The sequence below is a fragment of the Prorops nasuta genome, unplaced genomic scaffold (genome assembly GCF_024137725.1).
Source record: "Prorops nasuta isolate Cenicafe-Biocafe unplaced genomic scaffold, Cenicafe_Pnas_1.2 PNAS00014, whole genome shotgun sequence".
In the NCBI taxonomy this organism is placed as follows: Eukaryota; Metazoa; Arthropoda; class Insecta; order Hymenoptera; family Bethylidae; genus Prorops; species Prorops nasuta.
The window spans coordinates 3,227,113-3,248,209 of NW_027116811.1; the positions used below are offsets into that span (position 1 = coordinate 3,227,113).

The 21,097-nt window shown below is 36.7% G+C and overlaps 2 protein-coding genes across 13 annotated transcripts in view; one reads left to right on the forward strand and one right to left on the reverse strand.

The window, feature by feature from the left end:
• The first annotated feature begins 354 nt into the window (after positions 1-354).
• The window catches only part of CASK (peripheral plasma membrane protein CASK), a 109,007-nt gene continuing 88,264 nt past the window's right edge, over positions 355-21,097 (forward strand). For 7 of the 11 annotated variants that reach the window (XM_066735682.1, XM_066735686.1, XM_066735684.1 and 4 more), the window contains exons 1-12: positions 355-1,226; positions 9,396-9,508; positions 10,231-10,336; positions 10,654-10,731; positions 12,212-12,384; positions 14,552-14,623; positions 15,721-15,807; positions 17,905-18,080; positions 18,188-18,310; positions 18,977-19,166; positions 19,563-19,684; positions 20,832-21,011. In XM_066735682.1, coding sequence (XP_066591779.1) covers positions 1,168-1,226; positions 9,396-9,508; positions 10,231-10,336; positions 10,654-10,731; positions 12,212-12,384; positions 14,552-14,623; positions 15,721-15,807; positions 17,905-18,080; positions 18,188-18,310; positions 18,977-19,166; positions 19,563-19,684; positions 20,832-21,011 — 1,479 coding nt within the window. In that variant the 5' untranslated portion in view covers positions 355-1,167. The remainder of the gene's footprint in view (positions 1,227-9,395; positions 9,509-10,230; positions 10,337-10,653; positions 10,732-12,211; positions 12,385-14,551; positions 14,624-15,720; positions 15,808-17,904; positions 18,081-18,187; positions 18,311-18,976; positions 19,167-19,562; positions 19,685-20,831; positions 21,012-21,097) is intronic. The other 4 variants (XM_066735689.1, XM_066735691.1, XM_066735688.1 and 1 more) reach the window with 3 other exon arrangements.
• Positions 3,905-5,766, reverse strand: LOC136778265 (uncharacterized). 2 transcript variants are annotated; one of them, XM_066734949.1, is made up of 3 exons: positions 5,701-5,766; positions 5,099-5,579; positions 3,905-5,010 (listed from the first exon to the last, which is right to left on the reverse strand). In XM_066734949.1, the coding sequence occupies exons 1-3, from the start codon at positions 5,750-5,752 to the stop codon at positions 4,332-4,334; spliced, it is 1,212 nt and encodes a 403-aa protein (XP_066591046.1). In that variant the 5' UTR covers positions 5,753-5,766; the 3' UTR covers positions 3,905-4,331. The 2 variants fall into 2 exon arrangements, with proteins under 2 accessions (XP_066591046.1, XP_066591047.1); XM_066734950.1 differs by having other exon boundaries at positions 5,099-5,573; positions 5,701-5,759.

Sequence of the window (21,097 nt, forward strand, 5' to 3'; positions counted from 1 at the left end):
AAGGGTCGTCGTCGGTAAAAATGAAACTTTATCGACCGTAAGTCACTGGGACGTTGTTGTGACGTTCAGAAGCTTTGGACGGCCTAGTCATGAGATATATATATATGTATGTATAAAGAGCATGATTTATAAATCATGAAGTTTACCATGCCATCATCTACTATCAATAGATATAATTACGCAGTCTTGTGTCATACGATGGTTGTCTGTTATTACAGAAGGAAGGAAACAGAGGGCACGTTAGGAGCGTAAAATGCTGTACGCAAAGAGGCGCCACGCCCGCCCCTCCATGCATAAGGTATAGAGGGGACGGAGGAGCGATTCGAGGTTGGCGCAGTCGCCGGCCGTGTTTTATGCAACCAGTCTTGCTTCGGAGCGAGCGATTCTACTCCCCCAGGCTTTGACAGACTGCGAAGCGTGTAGTGCCATCAGAGAATGTCAAATCACCTATTTCGTCGGTTTTAGAGAATTACCGACCCACGCTTCGGTAGAAAATTTACTCAAACGCGGCTCTCGGGGATTTCCTCCTCATTATTCTTGTTGGCAATCCCGCAAAGTTGCATCTGTCCAAATTATTTTCTTGGTTTGTGCGCGCTAGTCCACCGGCGACGTTAGAACCCTGAGGAAAAAGGCGGTGTCGGTGCTGCACGCGCCAAGTGTGTATCTGTCCATCGAGAGTTTTAAACCTCCCCTTTGTCGCTCGGTGCGATCTCGTGTCTACCGATCGAGTTGCAGTGCAACGATGGCTGCTTTGCGTTACGGTGTATAATCGCGGCACTGGTGTGCGTGTGAGTGCGTGCTTGTGTGTGGTGTATTCGTGCCAGCGCGCGCCCCTGTGTTTGTGTGTGTGTGTGTGTGTGTGTGGGTACATACATGTGTGCGCGCGTGTGACGTGTACATAACGAGGCTAGCTCTCGTCTCGTTCTACGACAGTAGGAAAGAGATAGAGAAGCGAGGCAGCCGTGAAAGCAAAATACGTGGCTGCGATCACGCCGCCGCGTTTTCCGTACAACACAGCACGACGACGACGTCGACCGAGACCTTTAGAGGAGTGAGGCGCGTACCTGTACGCGCTGTAGCTACATATTTTTGTAGTTAAAACGCGCCTCCTGGTGCATTTAGAGTCCTTGCTTGTTGGTCAGTTCCTTCGACCTCTTCGTCGCCACTATGGCGGACGACGAGGTTCTCTTCGACGATGTTTACGAGCTCTGCGAGATTATCGGCAAGTGAGTAACTGGTAGGAGAGTAAGATGGTGAGAGAAAGAGAGTGAAGGAGAGAGTGTGGGGAAGGGCCTTTGCGAGATGGAAAGCAGAGAAAAAAGAGAAGGAAGCATGGGCGAAAGTGGGGGTGCTGTGTTCGTGACAAGGCGAATACGCGTGTGCGTTTCTCCTTTCTGCGTGTGTATTACATCTGTAGTATGCACGCGCGCTCGTAATACCGCCTATGCCGCATTTTCAGAATGCGTGTGCATATGCATAAGTGTGCAATAACGACCGCGTGTATCAATACAGGCGCAGCTCGTGTAAGTCGGCAAGGAAGGGATGAGACGAGCGAATGAGTAAAAGCGCTGTGTGCCGAAAGCGTTAGGTCGATTGCAGGTCCTCGTTCTATCCTTTATTATTTTATACCTATACCAATTGTTAGAACATATGCAAAGTATAAAATAGCCTTGATTTTATTTGTTTCTCACTTATTTCAATCCTGAACCTTTATTTTTCGCACGATCCTCTTATTTCTTGTCATTCTCCAGACTGTGTCATCCTATTACTCTAGTTTTGAGTTTCCTGAGCAAGTGGAAAATTGTAAGAGTATTGATTAAATTGAAATATACGTATGTTTCATTTTAAATTTTAGTTTACTGTGATCGAGTACGAAATGTCTTTTGATATTCTGTAATCAGATTTAAATGATTCTCGTAAGTGGTAGATCCCATCGTAGATGATTGATGTGTGTACCATAATAACCTTCTTTGTACATTGAAAATAAAAAATATGTATACAAGTACATGTGGCGGACAAATTTGCTGGATAAAAACGGCACAGTGTGTGCTTCTATGGGTATCCTCCTCGTTCTATGTAGTACTTACCGGCAAACAACTCAAGCAAGCCACTGTCATGTCTCTTGTGATTATTTTCAATCCAATTTACAATTTAAATTATATCAGATGTTTAACGAATTTAATGTTAAATTGCCGAAACTGTGTTGAGCGCAGGTTAACAGAGAAAATATGTTTATATTATTTAAGTACATACGTGTGGCTTACAAAACCAAACTGGTAGCTTAATATATTTGTTCCTTGGTAAATCATATACGTACCTCCTATTATTTTTTTCTACATAATATTACGTTTAACCAATATTTCTGAATATTAAGTATAATATTAATTCTTTTCTCTGCGTGTGCAAAAATTTTGCATGTACACTTCAGTATCGTTTTGACCGTGTAAATCTGTTTAAAATTCTGCATAAATAGTTTAAAGATCATTGGCCTGACTGGCACTGTTACTAAATCAATTTCTCCTAACACGCGTTACGGCAGGAAGAGGTTCTTGAGGGAGATAAAAGCCCAGCATACACTCACAGCGCATACTAATGTTTTTTAAAGGCAGGAATCTTCCAAGTTTGTTTAATGTACTATAAATGTATCTGTAGTACCGCATAAGATTGTTTTTTTTTTATACACTTACTTTAAAAAGCCTTATACGACTGTTTTATTGTAAGAAAGAATGCTTTTGATCTTCAGATCACTTAAGAATAACAGAAGTCAATTAATCGTGTCAATTGAACAATAAATCATGGCATTGAGCGTTACTCTCCCAGCTGTAGGTAATTGCATATAAATGCTTAAAATTGATAGCTGGATAGTTTACGTTTAATGTAATTTATTACAATTAAAGTCAAACAGCCAATCTACGTTTTTCTATCAGCTTACTTATAAAAATATAGTTATTCCTATTATTTTATAAGCGTCGAGAATTTAATATTTTACTACAGTGTAAGTATATCGTCAGTATTGGAATTCGAGTAAAAATGGCGAATGATACGATTTCTAAAGTAAAGAAAAATTACGATTGAACAAAGTCGAAGCAAAGATCGAAGTGATCAGCAATGAGAGATGAGGGAAGTAAAAAGTAACTGAAACAGCAGGGGATTGAAACAAAATTATTAAAGATGTGATGTACGACTCTCACGTTCGTGAGTGTTCTGAATGTGTGTGAATAGAGGAAAGTTCCGAGAAATCCCTGGAATGTTATATACAGTTGTATAGAACAATGTATACGCCGCATTTGCAAAGCCCGTCCTATTTTCGACCACCACAACCGTGCAAATTCATCTTCAAAACTGACTCGCAACTTCTTATTTGCAAGTTCTGTCCTTGAACTTAAACTAATGAGCTTCTTGCTTAAGTTGCATCTCGCGCAGTTCTGAGAACCTCCCTTTCCTAAATGGAGCTTGATATACGGATGTCTATGTTTACACTCCGCGATGCCCGAACCAAACCAGTTTTAACTAAGACGATAAAGTCAACTATATCAAATGAACACATAAACATTAAAGTATTTTAAACTCGGAAACAGAAATCAAGTCGAGGCTATAAATAAACGAGCGGAAGTTTACTGTTATTATGGTTTCTTTGGTAAAAATAGTGTTTAGCAAATTGTATGTTTTTTCAGTGGATAATAAATATTTTTTTACCCTGAACCAGACAATTTTGCCAACGTCATTTGGCCTCGTGATTTGTAGCCCCAAATATAGAGATTATGATAGACTTAAATTGCTACCCTTCTATTAGCAGCTATATAGCCACTATCAATAATTATTGACAATAATGAAATGACTAACGAGTTATCGAAAAACAACCGGCTTGGAAATTGGCCAGCTTCTGTACGTGATTCGAGGCACAATGAGAGAGCATTGTCTCTCCATATCTTTTATTCATTACTTCTAAAACATCATTTACCGCATTAAGAATGACACAACATTTTTAATAGGTTATTTTTTATAATTAGTAAACTACATTTTTAGAAGAAAAAAAAATGATTCTTTCCTCAATTCTATAAAAACTTTAATTTTATATACAAATAATGTATGCGCATGAAATTACACTGAACATTTAATAAATAACTCAAATAAATCGTGAAAAAATCCAGCTGTATTATTGTTTTCAAATGTTTCAGATGTTGTAATCATTCATTTGTCGCCCTTTAAATTATATCGTTTAAGGAAGCGTCCAGTTATCTTCGAAATAATATTTAAACAGAGTGCAATGTAGCTACAGAGTCATGATAAATAGTTGCACAGGTGGATGATTATGAATGGAGTATACAAATTTATAATAAAACGCCAGATATACGAAGGTGTGGCACTGTCGGGACTACGGCCTGCAGATCATTAACTTTGCAAGCATAGGAAACACCAAGTGTGACATTCTCAGGGTGCCAAGATACCCAATTAATTTTTGAACTGATGTCTGGGCAAATATATGTTTCTTCATTCGATAGTTTCTCAAATGGATTATTCAAACCTATCAACGCTATTCCAAGTTCCTTCTCCGGATAGTATATTATTTTCCAATAGAATTTCGGAACAACTATAGCCTTTTTTTTGTTATCAGCATGAAGGAACATTTTTTGTCTTACACCATTGATATCTGGTAAAGTCATTTGCCCATGAACTCCAGTGTATACTTCAACTTTTAGACCACGTTTGATGATAAAATCCCTTACGCTCGATTCAATGGAATTCCAGTTTCCAGCATTAAAGCATTGCCATTGAGGTGCTGAATTTAAGTACCAAAACGTGGTGCGTTGCATAGCGCCAAAAACATAGTCAGCTTTCGCTGTCAAATGACCACGAGCCAAGTAATAATCATAATGTTTGTTAAAATATTTCCTTGCTAGATTCTCAGAATTCAAAATTCTCGAGAAACTTGCAATTTGATTCTCGTAATAATATGCCGATTGCATATTTACGTTGGGGTAGAAGGGACCTTGTTGCCAATGCGTAGGCCTGACAAAAATAAGGAAATAAAATTAAATTTAATTCATTTGTTATCAGTATGCCATATACTTTTACGAAATAAATATGTTATAAGTACCTTGGAAAACTATGTTGGAAGAACTTAATGTCTTTTGATATAATATTTTTCGAGTAGTATGTTGTCAAGGTTCTTTCATCACGACAGATTTCCAAGGTTCGTAAAAATTTGTCGTTCAGATCAAAACCGACTTCATAGAAACTGTGTCGGGTTAAACATTTTTCTGGGGTTCTTCTGGCAATATGTTTAGGCGCCTCTTTGCAATGTAAATCGGTAAAAGTATATACTTTGTGATTTGATCGGAATGATTTGCCTCCTACGCAAGTTACTAGAACTTCCTGTTGGCGTGGACCGATATTTTCGAAATAATTTCCATATCCTGGACATGCTAGTTGGATTTCCTCGCCTGATTTCATGAATATAGCGTAACTTTGGTCTGGATATATGACATTTTTATCCTGCGGTGATAAAATTAATGGTTGTTTCTCAGGAAGATCGCCATCCTTGTAGTTCAGACTAATTCTACAACCTTTATCTGTAACTTTGAATATTATGTTAACCAGTGAATCAGGGTTTAAATAATCAATTAATTAATCTAGTAAAAAAAAATTTAATTTAATGTTTAAATTAAAGAAAAGTGTAGGTAATTATAATATCTTTACCAGCAGCGGCTATCACGGATAGGCACGTGAGAGGGAGGATAGCTGATAACATGATGTGTGACTCGCTGTGCCCACCTGGTTAAAAGAACATGATTCTTGGCGTTTCGGTTTATTATATACCTGTCAAGAAAGTCCAATTTATATGTCGACAATATAAAACGGGCAACAGTTTTATGTGAGCGTACGTTCGTACAGCGATTATCAGTCAATGCGTGTCAGATAACGTATAAACCACTTGTATCCATATATTTTTATTCTAAATTGCGCTAGTTTAATTAACAGGTGTATGCTCTAAATTATCTTGCAATTATCTAACTTAAATTAATGACAAATATTTTTCATTTGTTTGTCACAAGCTGACCGAATGCAGCGTTTATCATTTAAAATAGAGAAGCGTATAATTACTTTAATTTATTAGCTTCTCTCTCTCTCTCTCTCTCTCTCTCTCTCACTCATGGTAACTATATATTTGCTCATTTATGATTCGATTATTCTGGTAAAAGAAATAAACTCTCTGAAAGTCTGCCCGTTCTTATTTAATTTTTGATAAAATTTAATGTTTCTCGGTACGCATATAAATAAAAACTAGCATTAACAATATTTATGTATAATGTACTATATTTAATAATCATCAAGGCTTAAATCTCTATCTATATCGGCCTCAGAATAGAGCGAAGTAACATCGAGGTCGGTGCAAACACCGAGTAAAGCGTAGTGAAGTGAGAAACTTCGATCCACTTGAATCCGAGAGGTAGGAAGATTGACTCAATGCAACCAAGTTACTCCACTTTCATACGTAGATGCCGAAAAAAAGAAAACTTAATGGCAATTTTTGTAACCCTGCTAACTATTGTTATATTAGCTCCTCGACTTCAGCCAAACTCCTAATGTATCTTGTTAGACCTAAACTTTTACAATTCAACATTCCATAATGTTTCTAATTGTAAGTGGATTGCAAGTACTTGAAAAGTAGAGCTTTCTCTGGCATAGGTAAGCACGAAATTCTCATCTCGCAGAATTAGCTTAAAATCTACAAATTCAATGTTGACCTGTGTACTTTGCTATTCGGTAAAATTAACATCGTATATAATTCGCAATTCCGCGATATGCTGATAAATAATTTCTCGAGAGTAGTGTTTACGGGAATGTAAAAACTAATAAAGCAATTTTCTCGCTAAAAATATAGCGTGATTTAATAATTATGTGATATCATTTGTATGTGCTTTGAAACAAAAGTATATAAGCTGACTTCGCGAAAGACGGAGGAATTTGAAGAAAGTATCTTTGAAAACCGAGCGTTTGGAGCGATTGATACATCTCAAAGTTCATTTGAGCGTATGATTAGCGCGTAATTCGTATTAAGCTGATGCTGCTAAAATACGAGTGCTTCTGAAAAAAAAGGAATAAATTTATGAGAATTATATTGCAATACTGCCAAAAGTAGGCGAGGACCAACGTCATTAGTTTGCCTTGTTAACCTAAGTTCTTTTATCTCTCGTCTGTATTTGTTATTAAGATTTAAACCGAAAGATTGCGCCGGCTGAGATAATACTATATCCAAGTCGCGTATTGTCCAATAGTGGAATTACACTAGATTATCAGTTCAGTCTCTGTTTTTCCTTATCACAGCCTTCATTCACTTTATATTCCAAGTTGCTCCAGACCTGTCAATCACCAACGCGTAATTATTTTTGTATATAATTAGAAGAGGTATAAACTGTTGTTAAAAAGAAATAAATCTTAAATGCCGTGGATTAGATCACCAGCATTATGATATTATTCTACAGTTAAATAGGAGATTCACAATGGGAAAGAAGAAAAAAAAAGAAAAACAAGTTAATTGAGATTTTCCTGGTAATTAATTGGTGTCGACATCGGTTATCGTACCGATAGCTTACATAGTAAATCAACACTCTGTGTTATCGGCTTACTAATAAATCATTCTATAAATTTGAAGTAGTTGAGTAAGGAGGTGGGCTTACAGTGGAAATCAATACCGGAAAGATGACGGCGAAGCTAATAATGCATCTCGTCCTATGCGGAAGATATTAGATGTATGCAAAGTAATGGATGGTTTGCATGCAGTATTGCTAACAATACTCTACCGGTACACGCAATTACATTGCGCATACCTTATCACAAAACTACTTTCCTAAGATTTGAAAATATACTCGCTATCAGTCTCCCCCCCCCCCCCCTACTTCGATTGTTTTTAAACTTCACGTTTTTCATTTTGTGCAGTCACCCGACTAAACTTTTTAAACGGTGCCTCTTTTGTTGCAGTAGTTAAACCATTGAAAATCCTTTGTACGGATCGAATGAAGTCTGGTTTTAGTAATTCGTTCTCAGGATCGAGTGGCGATCAATGCGGAACAATGAATGTGCTGCACTAGAAATTCTGCATTATAATAGGTTCTCAGCCACTAACCGAATTGTTTTAGACAGAATCTTAACCAGTGGAATATTTATGACGCGATCTAGAGTGGTATTTACTCAATGTCCGAATGGGAGTTGCAATTTGGACCATCGGATGATTCTATAACCAATATCGCTTCTGTGTGTTGGTAATGAAAGCAGGATTGAACGAATCCTCGATGATAAAGAAAATTGCCAGCTCGTCGCATTCGATTATCGATTTTTTGATTCTTGATACCACAGCTTCGACAATATAACAATTCACCAGATTCAACTTTGCTTACTAGGATCCAATCGAGAACTGGTGGTGCCATATCGTATCGGGGTAGCCCGTATTTAAAGCGGTCTCTGTCACAATTAAATATGTCTATATTCTCTGAGAAATGACAAGTATATTTGTCGGGCTTTCATTTATCGCACGAATAACGCTCCAACGAAATATCCCTGTTATTATTTAGTCATATCTCACGGATTAAGAAACACTCGAAGTATTGGAATTATCAATGAAAATAGCGGATCTGTTAGCAAAATGGGGTAGACATTTTGATGCGTTAATACCACGAATTAAAAGGTGCGAAGTCGGCTATAATCGATATTGCATTCTCCATAATATGGTCCTCGCAAATTCGATGAATGCATTCTCGGGTATGATTCAACAGATTACCGAGACCCATATCAGCACACTGATATAATGGGTCAATTCCTGTGGCGGGTTACTAACGTTCCTTGCTCATACCTGTAAATCGACGAACACAATAAGTGGAGAGTTTTAACGCTCATAAATTTTAGCACGCGGTAATATCAGTTCCCTGCTTTTCACATAATTTTTACATCGAATTCGCAGATAAATCTGGATTATGGTTCATATTCAAATCTTAAAAAGGATTTCATTCATTCAAAGGACGCTGCATTAAAGCTACTCGTAATACGATCAAAGCCACGCATCGTATTCAATGGATTCTTTCTCAGGATTTCAGCTAAATGCGGACACAGTGATACTATTCTCTCGAATCTTCCACGTGCTATCTTAATTATTATATGACTGTACTGTTACATTTTTAAGACCGACGGAACGAAGCGCTTCAGCTATATTTAAAAATATATAGACGGTCCTTAATTAAATTTATAATGTAAATTTAGAAACTCTATTGTAAATGAAAGTTAAATTATGTATTAATTGTGTGTGCTTGAAATGTGGAAATAAATGAGTGCTTGGGTTACGTGTAATTAGGAACGATGAGTATTAATAATAAAGTTAAACGTTAAATCTGATTTTACAGAGGACCCTTCAGCGTTGTTCGGAAATGTATTCACCGGCAGACGGGTCAGACGTTTGCCGTAAAAATAGTCGATGTTGCAAAATTTACCTCTAGTCCTGGGCTGAGTACCGCTGGTAAGTGTAATCACAGATTGTCTATAGAATAATTTATCCTGGCGAAATTTTAGATGAAAGCCTTTCTCATAATTCCTTGATAGACATAAAGCAGAGTGAATGTGAATTCCATCTACATACAAAGCTGAGAGCGGAAATTATTCGGTCTTTGACCAACGTTAAAAACGATAGTTAATATATATATATATATATATATATAGGGTCGCACGACATAGTTCAGCTGTGCTTAATGAGAAATTAATGTTCCATAAAGACAATGATTGAGCTTTTGCCATATAGCTCTTGTAAAACACAAAGATGCATAAATTTACTGCAATATTAATTTGATTTGAGTAAGGCTTCAGCTGTTTATCGTGTATCCACCATCCCGTGGCAGTCAGTATATATATATGGTAGACGATATACGACCCTTGCACAACGTTTCACCCTTTTGCAGCCTCATCTTCCACACCGTGTCTCTTGGCCGGGAAAGTCGACATTTCTGCAAAGCTAGGGCTTATATATATATATATATATATATAGTAAACTTAATTAAATAAAATATGATTCATGAACTGGTAACAATATATCACTCGCTGCTCATCCCCTCTCGAGCACTCCAAGTGTATTTCCGCGGATAAACTCCTCTATCGACAATCTTTTCTCCACAAATTTTATCGGGAAAATATTTCCGTTTACGTCCACCGCGTCTTGACTGATTTATATTTCTGTTGATATTACAGATCTGAAACGCGAAGCCACGATATGTCACATGCTGAAACATCCGCACATTGTGGAGCTTCTCGAAACTTACAGCTCCGAGGGTATGCTCTACATGGTTTTCGAATAGTAAGTATCTTTTTATGGATCGATCTAAAATGGCCATTTAAATATAATTACGATAAAATCATTCGTCCACTGTATCTTTCATCTAAAAATCAAAACTCTCCGAGGGAGAGGAAAATTATTATAATTATCGATATAGTTCCTCGAGTAAAGTAATTATGTAGCAATGACTTTGGAAAGAGGAGCTTCGCAGGTTTCCTAATTAATAGATACATCTGAAAGCATTAAGCTGTCTCGTAGAAATGTAAATGATATAGAAGCCCCAATTAAAAGTTACTTTGATCGCGTGGCGTCTATTTAGATAAGTTTTCGTTTTTCAGTATGGACGGCTCCGATTTGTGCTTCGAGGTGGTACGACGCGCAACTGCTGGATTCGTGTACAGCGAGGCAGTAGCCAGGTATGAAAAACACACATTCGCAAAATACTAAGAATAAAAGAGGAATAAGCAGTCCGGAGATATGTTTAATCCATCAGTTTTCAAAGCAACTTGATCTTAGGTGCAGCGCGTTTACTCTGGCTTAAATTTTGTCAGCCGGTGCTTTTCAAAACCTTTTCATTAAAGCGAGAGCGTGTGTATGTGTTGATGCACGTGTATACATGCACCAGCTCCCTCATCCGACTGCAATGTATACAGGAAAGCCTCTCGCGTAACATAATTTGTCCCACTGAATGGGGAAGACACATGTGGCGAAATTAGTGGAAGATTTTTTTTCTGCCGGATCTCCAAAAATTGGACGCTGAATGCACCGTGTCTGTCCAAATACGAGTCAGCGCGTTAGTACTGCTCCGTCGACCCAACACAGTTTCCACTTTGCATTCTGTGCTCGAGTTTTTATGAAAAATTCAGTTTCTCAGGTCAATGAGCGACGAGGCTGTAGCTTTCATTGCTTGCAATTGCGTATTCAGCGGGTGAAATTGAGTTGAGTAGCTTGAATACGCGTGAAAAATTATAGCGTTGGCTATTAGCACGAAGATATCGCAAAGTAGTTATGGCGAATGAGCTAACGTTTTTAACTAAATCATTGTGCAGCTTTGTGAAAGCGGTAGTGGCGTTAAATCAGCTGTTTATCGTATTTCAATATAACGCAAATGGATTTTCTCTAGGGACTATCCTGAGGGCGCGATAAATCCTTGTCCTGATAAATCCTTTCCCACGTTGTAGCACGTTTGGTATACTCGCATCCGAGTCAAAGTAGTTTTGCTGGTATTTTCCAACCTTGTAGCATTCTATTAAAACTTGTAACAACTGTGTAACTCACGATGCTTTTGTTCGGTAGCGACACCCAAGAGTGGTGTTTACTGACGTATACAACTCGTATTTCAAAAAATTTGTCCCTGCAACCTTATGCCAAGGGGCAATGTTGCAAGTACATATCTAAACTTTGCTCTAATACTCGCGTTTCCTTTTAATCAACGTCTCATCCAACCACGCGCCCTCCCCCTCCCTCACTTCCGAATATCGAATAGACGAGAGGACAAATGTCATATTCACCCAATTAGATGATCAATACTCATAACCACTCCATAACGTTATTAAGAAATATCCGAGAAAGTATGTATCAGAGGCTTCGGAAAAATTGACAATCCTATAATCGAATTTATTGATCGAATAAATGAAAAGGTTAACTATATATATTTTGTTAGAAGAGACTCGTGCATTAATCGAAGCTACGCTTTAATTTTTTACATCAATTATATTCATTAAAATGCATTTAATGCTTAAACTTGAAGGCCTAGGAGAGAGAGAGAGAGAGAGAGAGAGAGAGAGAGAGAGAGACTGATGGTTTTTCATGACTTATGACGCAGTATTATCAATATTCCGACCTATATAAGAGTGCTGTGCCAGAATTTGAGCAACGCTATCCTCTATTTTTCAGCCATTACATGCGACAGATTTTGGAAGCTCTACGTTACTGCCACGAAAACGATATAATCCATCGAGACCTGAAGCCGCAGTGCGCCCTTCTAGCAGGCAAGGAAAATTCTGCACCGGTGAAACTGCGTGGTTTTGGCGTTGCTGTGCAACTTCCAGCATCACAAAACGGTGTCGGTACGTTCGTCTTTTATTCGATTTAGCTTTACTCTCTTCTTCCGTAAATCCATTCTGCGTAACATTATTTCTCCTGCACCCCTGGAGAGAACCACCGTACGACGTTAGCTCTCTCTCTATCTATATATATATTATAGTCTCCCCCACCCCACTATCTCACTCTTTCTTTCTCTCATCCTGCTCTTCCATAATAGAATGTGGACTACAATCCGAGTCGTTTTTCTAGGGGGTGAAAGCAGGAAAATACTGGAAATGTCCACTTACCAAATCGCTTCCCCCGCGTAGTAGATCCAAGAGACGCTGACCCTGAAATGTGTAGTGCAGTATAAAATATGCCTGCTTCCACCTTATTTTTGCTAAATTCTATTACGATTTTAAGCTAATTGTGTTACCAGCCGAATAATACTCGTAGAGTTTTTATTAATTCTTCGATAAACTTGTGGGTACTTTGGTTATTTTTATCAAAATAGATTGAACTATGCTTTCATGATTCATCTTGATTTTTGTTTATTATCGTAGAAGGGAAAATATTTAGTAGATAAGACGGTTTGTTAATTGAATAAGGAATGATGTTTCAGCTTAGGGGAACAAGAAATGCATTTGCCATCGTAGTTTTAGAGTAGCTTTCTCTTCGCGAAGTTTGCTGTAGATCAATCTTGAATGGAGGTTACAACGACACACAGGGTTCTTTAGACAAGACACGAGGGGAGAGAAGACGTTGAGAAAAATTATTTACTGGTGGCAATTTGTAGTAATAGCAGGCATGAGCAATATTTCTAAATTCAACCTATTAAATGTTTAATTATTTATTTACGATATATTTCTTAATGAATATAAGAGCTAATGTCGTGCGGCTTCTGGTACAGGAGTTGTTTCTCTATTTTATAAGTTTCGCTATAAGATTTTTAACGTTCAATTTAAGTGATTTAACTACAAATATTAAAATACTTTATTGCATAAATAACTTTGAGGTTTTATGGATGTCTAAAACATATATTTCTATGATTGTTCAAGATTTAGGTTTTACTATTTAATGACGACTTATTGGGACTCTTGTCATTAAAAGTGAAACGCTACTTTACTTTTCTATACTTTTTGTTAGATATAGTATTTGGCTGGCTTTGTGACTGGCAGACACATACGAAATTTCTCGGTGTTTGATGTGCAGAATGCAACGGCTTTTATCGGTCCTTTTTTCATTTTGACATTTCAATGTCCTATTCCTTGTTAAACTAGCCTCGGACTAATGACACATTTTTCATCGTTCTTGGATGCTTCGATATCGTTTGATGTTATCTATACGAAAAGTCTATTCTCCGATTCATTTACAGACTATTATATTTTCAATTTGATATTATTAAATTGCTTCTTTTATTTTTAATTATTATGCTGAAATAACGAATAGGTATTTTTCTTATTTCTTGTTAAATATTTGCAGAATTATGTTACAATTTTATCGGCATAAAATCAATTTATACCTCTGTTTTTATGGAAACTCCAATTTGCATTAAATGAATAATAGCTATGTAGACACAGTATCTGAAAATGAATCTCTTATACGTGCTAGCCATCAAGTGCTATCGAAGCAGAGATGCTTATTTTTATTTTTCACCATCATCGTCATTCACGACGGTAAGCATAAATAATGTTATGTGCAAAATAAAAAAGGATATCGTACAACACTCGATCGTTTCACCGTTAAAAGCTGTTGATAGAGTAAACATTGCAATATCGACCAATCCACTTTAATCAATACATTTAAATAGGTCCATTTTTTGTTTCTCACCGACCACTCGAGTTCGCTTCCAACCATTCTAAAATAAATTAATATTATTTTGTCCGTCTATTGGTAATTTATTATCAGTTTTTATGCGAAATAGTCAGAAACATGAGCTATTTGTCACGGTACGATGAAAATGTATTCGTACTACTGCATAAATCCATGACATTTACGAAACACAAATATATAGTCATATTAAAGCAGACTAGCATCACTTTTCGGTTCCTATGATAATTCAAGAATCCCCTACCCATTATCATAATATTCCTGTGACAAAGCTTCTTAAGCATTGGAATTAGAGTCTTAGAGTTAATTGATCCCAGCACGAGGATAGATCGCTACTTCATTATAAAATGATAACCTGAAATTTGATTTGAATGAATACAGAGGTTTACACAACCGAGTATCGGCAGTGTCTGAGCCCAAAGGGGCAGCTCTACTTGAAGGCCGACAATGAGGGTAAGCGTGACCTTTAATCATCACTTCCGCAGGAGCCTTGTATCACTACGCCATATTACACACACTTACAACAGCTACACACTGATTGTCTTATGCTACACTTTTATCTAATTCCATCCTTACCACATTATTGTATCCTAGAAGCTGCCGTTGCTTGCCGCTTGCTTTCCAAACCCAAAAATATTCATTCCAAATTGATAATCGATTAAATATATATCGATGTACTCTTTATATTACCAAATATAATCGTACCCTTTCCAATTTCAAATCTATATTTATATCTTGCGTGTTGCTCAAACTTTATCCGTTAAATATTTATTCCTCAATTATCTTGAAATCCAACAATGTTTATTTACGTACACGGATTTATCTTTCCCTTTGATCGTTATGTGTATATTAGTGAAGCAATTTTACATGTTATCAGTAATACTAATTAGTTGATTGTTACTACCAAAGATAATAGAAAAGTCAAGGTAGTTATGGAAATAAAGCGAATAGTTTTATTTATAGAATACAGTTTATTTATATTCACACAGATAATGTTTTTATAGAACTTGAAACAATAAATGCATTTCGCTTAGATCAAATCTTTTCGTTTATCAAGTGTACAATTTTCAAGGAACAAATTCTATTACAAGTGTTATTTGAATAATATGATAAAGTTTAATTTTATTCTCTGAAAGCAGCAAACAATCTCACGAAAGCACAATGTTTAATACTTTTTTACTCGCAAGATCTTACATAATTTATCGATTTATGTGACACATGAATCCGTTTTGTTCACCTCTATATATATATATATATATATATATATATATACGGTCTTCATACAACATTCATCAAGTACCCCTTGCATACAAGTACTTTTACAACTCTTTTAAAAAATTTATTTTTAATCCATTATATCCCTCAACAGATTGCAGTGAGTGAAAAACTTACGTGTATGAAGGATGATCAAGGATGAGGATAATTTAATGCCTATATAAAATGATTAAGAATAAGAAGAATAATTGGAATAACTTATACGATAGTTTATTAGTGTTTTCTTGGCATTGAATACCAATTCTGCCGCACCTTCTTATGTATTCTTTTGCTAGGGTTAACATCTGCGAGCTGCAATTTCCCTTTTGAGGACCTGACCGACGCTGAGGATTCGTTAATGAGCGACCCGGAAGACTACATCGGTATTCATGACTTTTCACCTCCATATCGGCTTACCCAACAACCGGGGGTAGAAACGGGGCTATGTATATATATATATATAGTTTATTTTCGATAAAGCTTCAACGTTTCAACTGGGTTGGTATAGAGCGCGACTGATCGCAAGACGGCGTATCATTTGACGTTTTTTCTAGAAATGTATATAGCATAATGCAGACTGGAAGAATTAACTAGAATTTTCCGCGCTCCAAAGTCTCTCCTGGAGCTTGCAATTGTGGACGATTATTCCAACAGGCTAACGAGTCCCTTTCGTGACGGAACGGAGCTTTTCTACCCCCGTGTCGTTCAGTTGTGTAAGCTTGAGAACACGAAGTGTTTGCATATATATTCCACTTGACCTACGTACGGTAGTGTGTTCTTGTAAAATCGTTGTGCGGGCGCGTGTAGTAACAGATATTCGTTGTGTCGTCTAGCTCCTTCAACATTCTCAGAAAGGGAGAGAGAGAGAGAGAGAGAGAGAGAGGGGCTTTCTTCTTCTTTCTTCCCTGTTCCTCTCGTGACGTTTCCCGTTTTGTAGCGCGCGAATGTCTTGAGTCCTGCTTCGTCGTCGTAGAGACCTATTGGTCTATCTCTGTTGGTCTATTGAAGGGTTCGTTACAGCTTTTTACCTCCACACCCTTTGGCTTTAACCGAGAAAATTATTGTGCTTGTGTCAATAGCAATTAGTCGCACACGTTCAGTGAAATGTTTCACCGAAGAGGAAAAAGAGTCAAATGACATTTTTGAAATGAACTTAAAAATTGCACTCCTACAAATCTAAAGAAGCAGCTATGCTCGCTGTAATGGTAACTGTTAATATTGTATGGTTCTTTCTTGTTGAGTATATAAATTAATGCACAATTGGAATTATCGAACTCTCAATATGATATATCGTAGTAATTAAAGATCTAATTATCGATAAAAGATGTACGGTATAAAGTGTTTTTGGCACATTACATCCTTTTTAAATTCAATTGCACTGCAGATGCTTCGATCACGAATTTAACTTGATTGATTTATACGTAATAAATCCTTCAATATATATAAATATATACATATATGTCCCTTTTTTATCTATATATGGGCAAATGTATAAAAGTGGCTCTCATACTGCATAATTGACTTGAATGTGTCTCGTTGTACGTAGACTTGAACTAGCCTGTCATTGTGTCTATACTTCCCGCAAGTTTATCTATAACATGATATGCAGTTGTTTATACCCTGTTGATATTTTATGCTTCTACTGTTTAAAATACTACAAAACAGGCAATGCGCTTAAAATCTTCAAAAAGAAAATAATGCGCGTAATGATTTGTGCAAAACTAAGTAAAAAGACGTTTTTCAAAGCAGTATTACTTGTCAATAATCTTCCACAAATTATACGAATGGATTTGTTTAAAGACGAAAATTTTAATAGTTTAAATTGCATGTTGTGTAGTAGGTATTCTTTTTGATTGATATATACTTCATTATACTCTATTTCTCATTATTTGTTATGGCACTATATTTGCTTTATCAAATTGATTGCTATATATTTTCTAGCAATTAAATTATTTATTTGTATAATATTAATTCACCATACTCATGTTATTAATAATATTAAAAAACACATGTTTTTATGTACGTAAATACTTTGAAATACAGTTATTTGAAACGTTACATGAATGAATTTTTTTTAGCTTCATTGGTTTTCCAATTAATATTATTTCCCTTTTTAATTCATTCAATCGTGATCAGATCATACATTGCATAATTTCTTATTTTGTACTAAATATTGGCTTATTTGTTTGTGTAATATCATTATACATACCAATCATAAACTTATTAAGCAGAATTTGGAAAAACGATAATTATAATTTGTATACTTTTAGTAAAATGAATTGGCTTAACAGACGTAGAAGTATTCAGGTCGTTTTATGAAAGTGGAACGAAAATTTCGTAATAAATTTTGCTCTACAAGTATCATGCTTTTTTCCTGAAAAGTTCGGCTGCGAAATTTCGAAGCAAACCACTAGTCTTGCTTTTGCTTCGCCACGCATGCTAATCGTCTTTCCTTTTTCACAATGGGCTTTCTTGTTCAGGTCGCATCGGATGCCCACACTTCATGGCCCCAGAAGTGATCCAGCGTCGACAGTACGGAAAACCAGGTGACGTTTGGTCAGCCGGTGTACTTCTTCATGTTCTTCTTACTGGCACACTTCCGTTTGTCGGCTCCCGAGAAAGACTGAGGGAAGCCATATGCAGAGGACGTGTACAGGTACCATTTCCATCTCATGCCGAATGCGAATAATAATGATCCCTTGGGAAAATACAAATATAGAAATTCAAATGGAACGAGGGATATAAATAGAAATTATTTTTCAGATGGAAACACCACAATGGTACATCATTAGTGAACCAGCAAAAGATCTCATACAAAGAATGCTCACTACCGATGTAAATCACAGGATCACCATCCAGGAAGTTCTCAACCACAAGTGGCTTAGAGTGAGTAGGATCACGTTCCACTCTTTTCCGATAAACCTGAACTATGGGTTTTATAAGTCATTGCAATTTAATTGACATCGAACTTCTATTTGCCCATGATGAACGTATACCATTTCCAAAAAACGCATTGTCAGTGTTACGAGTCTATTAAGAATAATCTATTCGTCTCGCTTTAAGGGGTATTTGACACTGTTAGCGTTAATTTAATATTTATAAATAGAAATAGTAATTGCAGGCTAGTACTATAATAAAGTAGAATTATGTGGTGCAACAGTTAGTCACTGACCTAAAATAAAATACTTGAAGACACCCCATGTCAATGTGATACACCTGCAAGTGGGTTATCGATCGATATCGCGTAAGGGTAAAGCTCCAGCGTTTAATAGAAAATGACTGCTACAGGGCTCATACTGCATCCTAAACTATTTTCTTTTATGTCGTTATTACTGTAATACCTTAACAGTGTTTATGATACCTCCTAGGGATTGTAAGATGAAACTAAATTACGTTTAAAGCTGTTGAGGAGAGGTGTTTCATTTTTTATGTATTCTCTTGGAAAAGGAACACGTGAAAACGCCTACTAAATTAACTTTAAATTATTTATATAGGAATAGATTGTAGTTTCTTTAATTATTTTAAATTTAATTATTATTATTATTATTATAGGATAGAGATAAGGGAGCGCCTCGAATGCATCTTGCTGAAACTATAGAGGAGCTTAAAAAATTTAACGCTAGACGAAAATTAAAAGAAGTAGTCAAATCAGCCGTGTCGTCACCAAAATGGCACGCTCCATATTCGGAAACTAATGGCGACAGTTTTTTCGAGATCGGAGATGATGAAATTACGATCACAGGTGTGTAGCAGGAAAATTCTTTGGAAATTCCTTAAACATTCATATATACAATTTATTCATTCATTATTTTATAAAAAGTTGTAAGCAAGACTTTAAAAGGAAAGGTCATGGCATTTGCCGTGTTAAAATGTCGTACACGTGTAAAATATATAACTTAGATTGCAGATTAGTAAACAAATGTAAATCCACGTTTATTAACAGACTTTGAATAATATCTCATGTTATTGGTTTATTACAAAATTATTATTTCTTGTGCGATAAGTCTTGTTTGATAAGCATCAAATTTATTAGCTTTGTCAAACCATTAAGATAATTGAAGTCTTATCAGCTTTCAATCCACAAGTATATATAACATGGATTATACGAGATAATTAAAATTTCATATTCCCATTTCAGGAGCAGTAGCTGAAATTTTAGATTCGTTGGATGACATAGAAGTGCTTCAAGAGAGTGGAAGATTATTGCGTACGGAAATTTTAAGTGCCATTGAAGATTATCGACTACGAGCAGTATTGGAGGTACACAAATCGAATAATTATGTTAATAATAAAGTAAAAGCTTATATGGATGAATCGAAAAAATAATTATAAACGAGACTCGGTTGTTATACTAAGAAAGGGTAAAGCAGGGAAGGTACTTACCAGGAGTAGGTTTAGAGAATTTCATCCGGAAGCTGTATCTGTACTTGAGTGCTACCGATGGACTCTGAATCAGGTCCTTGCTCCAAGTTTCGCGTTTTTTCGTCGGTATTCGAGGAGAGAAGCTTTTTCCCTTACCCTGTGGTCCCGAGTTACTTCTGGTACAAGAGTTCCGAAGTTTGTCCAAAAGCGGAGCCACCAGCAGTACCACCCTTCCACCCCATCCCCTGCCGATTCTCTTCAGCAACGTCCAGCTGTATCCTGAGGGATAGCTAGCTCGCCCACCCGCAACAGGCGGAAAAACGCGCAAGCGCTACAGCTGAGCCTGCCGAAATGGCCGCCGAAAGGTCCTGATAAACAAATGCCACGGGCGCTCGGTCCTCCGTATTTCTTCATTTCCACATGGGAAATCTCGTGATTCGCTCGAGGTGACGATTCAGGGGGCAAATGGCCATTGCGCGTCAGGGCAGGTCGCGTGGGTGACGATCGCGCTCAATTTTTAATCAAACATGCATCTCTATCAGCTAATGTTCATCGGCGGGGCCGAACTAGCTGTTGAATTGCTCGAAATTGCAAATTTATTGGTGAGTACTTGACGAACGCTAGACAGAATATAAAAGATATAACCGGATTATTAATTGAAAATCACTATGATTGTTTTAGTCGTAGGATATATATATGAATATTTGATATTCGTTTTGCAATGTTAGCTCGTATAATGTTTTTTTGACAGAATATTTCACGTGGAAAGCCAGCGTTTGGAACCGTACGGTGAAAAAATATTTAATTTATACAGAATTTTAAGCCGGTATATAATCTATATTAAATTAGGTTTTTTTAATTTTGTAATCGCTTTACCTCGAATCTTAATAAACGGATGATACCGTGAATGAAATAAATTGTACTTTTACATTTTTATCCATAAGCACTTGGGTGGATATATATTCAGTGTTCATTTTGCTTGTTGCAAACTCCACTTTATAGCAGAAACTCTCGTTCTATTAGATTACTGCATTATTTGTTTTAGTTGTACGATAAGATATCAAGTCGCGTACCTACGCCACTGCGACCACCACAGACGGATGCAGTGCAGCGAGCACGGGAAGTTGAGGAAATCCTTCGGGAGGCAGAACATTCGGCGGTACGAAATGTTGACAGAGCGGATCTTCGAGAACTTCAGGATCTCCTGATGCAGCCACATATGCGGGTAAGTGCAGGGATTGAAAGTAATTTTAAACTTTTTATCTAGTGGATTCAATAAAATATCCTTGACATACTGTAAACTCGCGTAAC

Excerpts from the sequence above, each read along its gene's own strand:
- LOC136778265 (XM_066734949.1), bottom strand. The coding sequence starts at position 5,752 with ATGTTATCAGCTATCCTCCCTCTCACGTGCCTATCCGTGATAGCCGCT. Across the intron at positions 5,580-5,700 it reads ATCCGTGATAGCCGCTGCTG|TTACAGATAAAGGTTGTAGA; the intron begins GTAAAGATATTA and ends TAATATTCAAAG. Across the intron at positions 5,011-5,098 it reads TTCCAACATAGTTTTCCAAG|GCCTACGCATTGGCAACAAG; the intron begins GTACTTATAACA and ends TATTTTTGTCAG.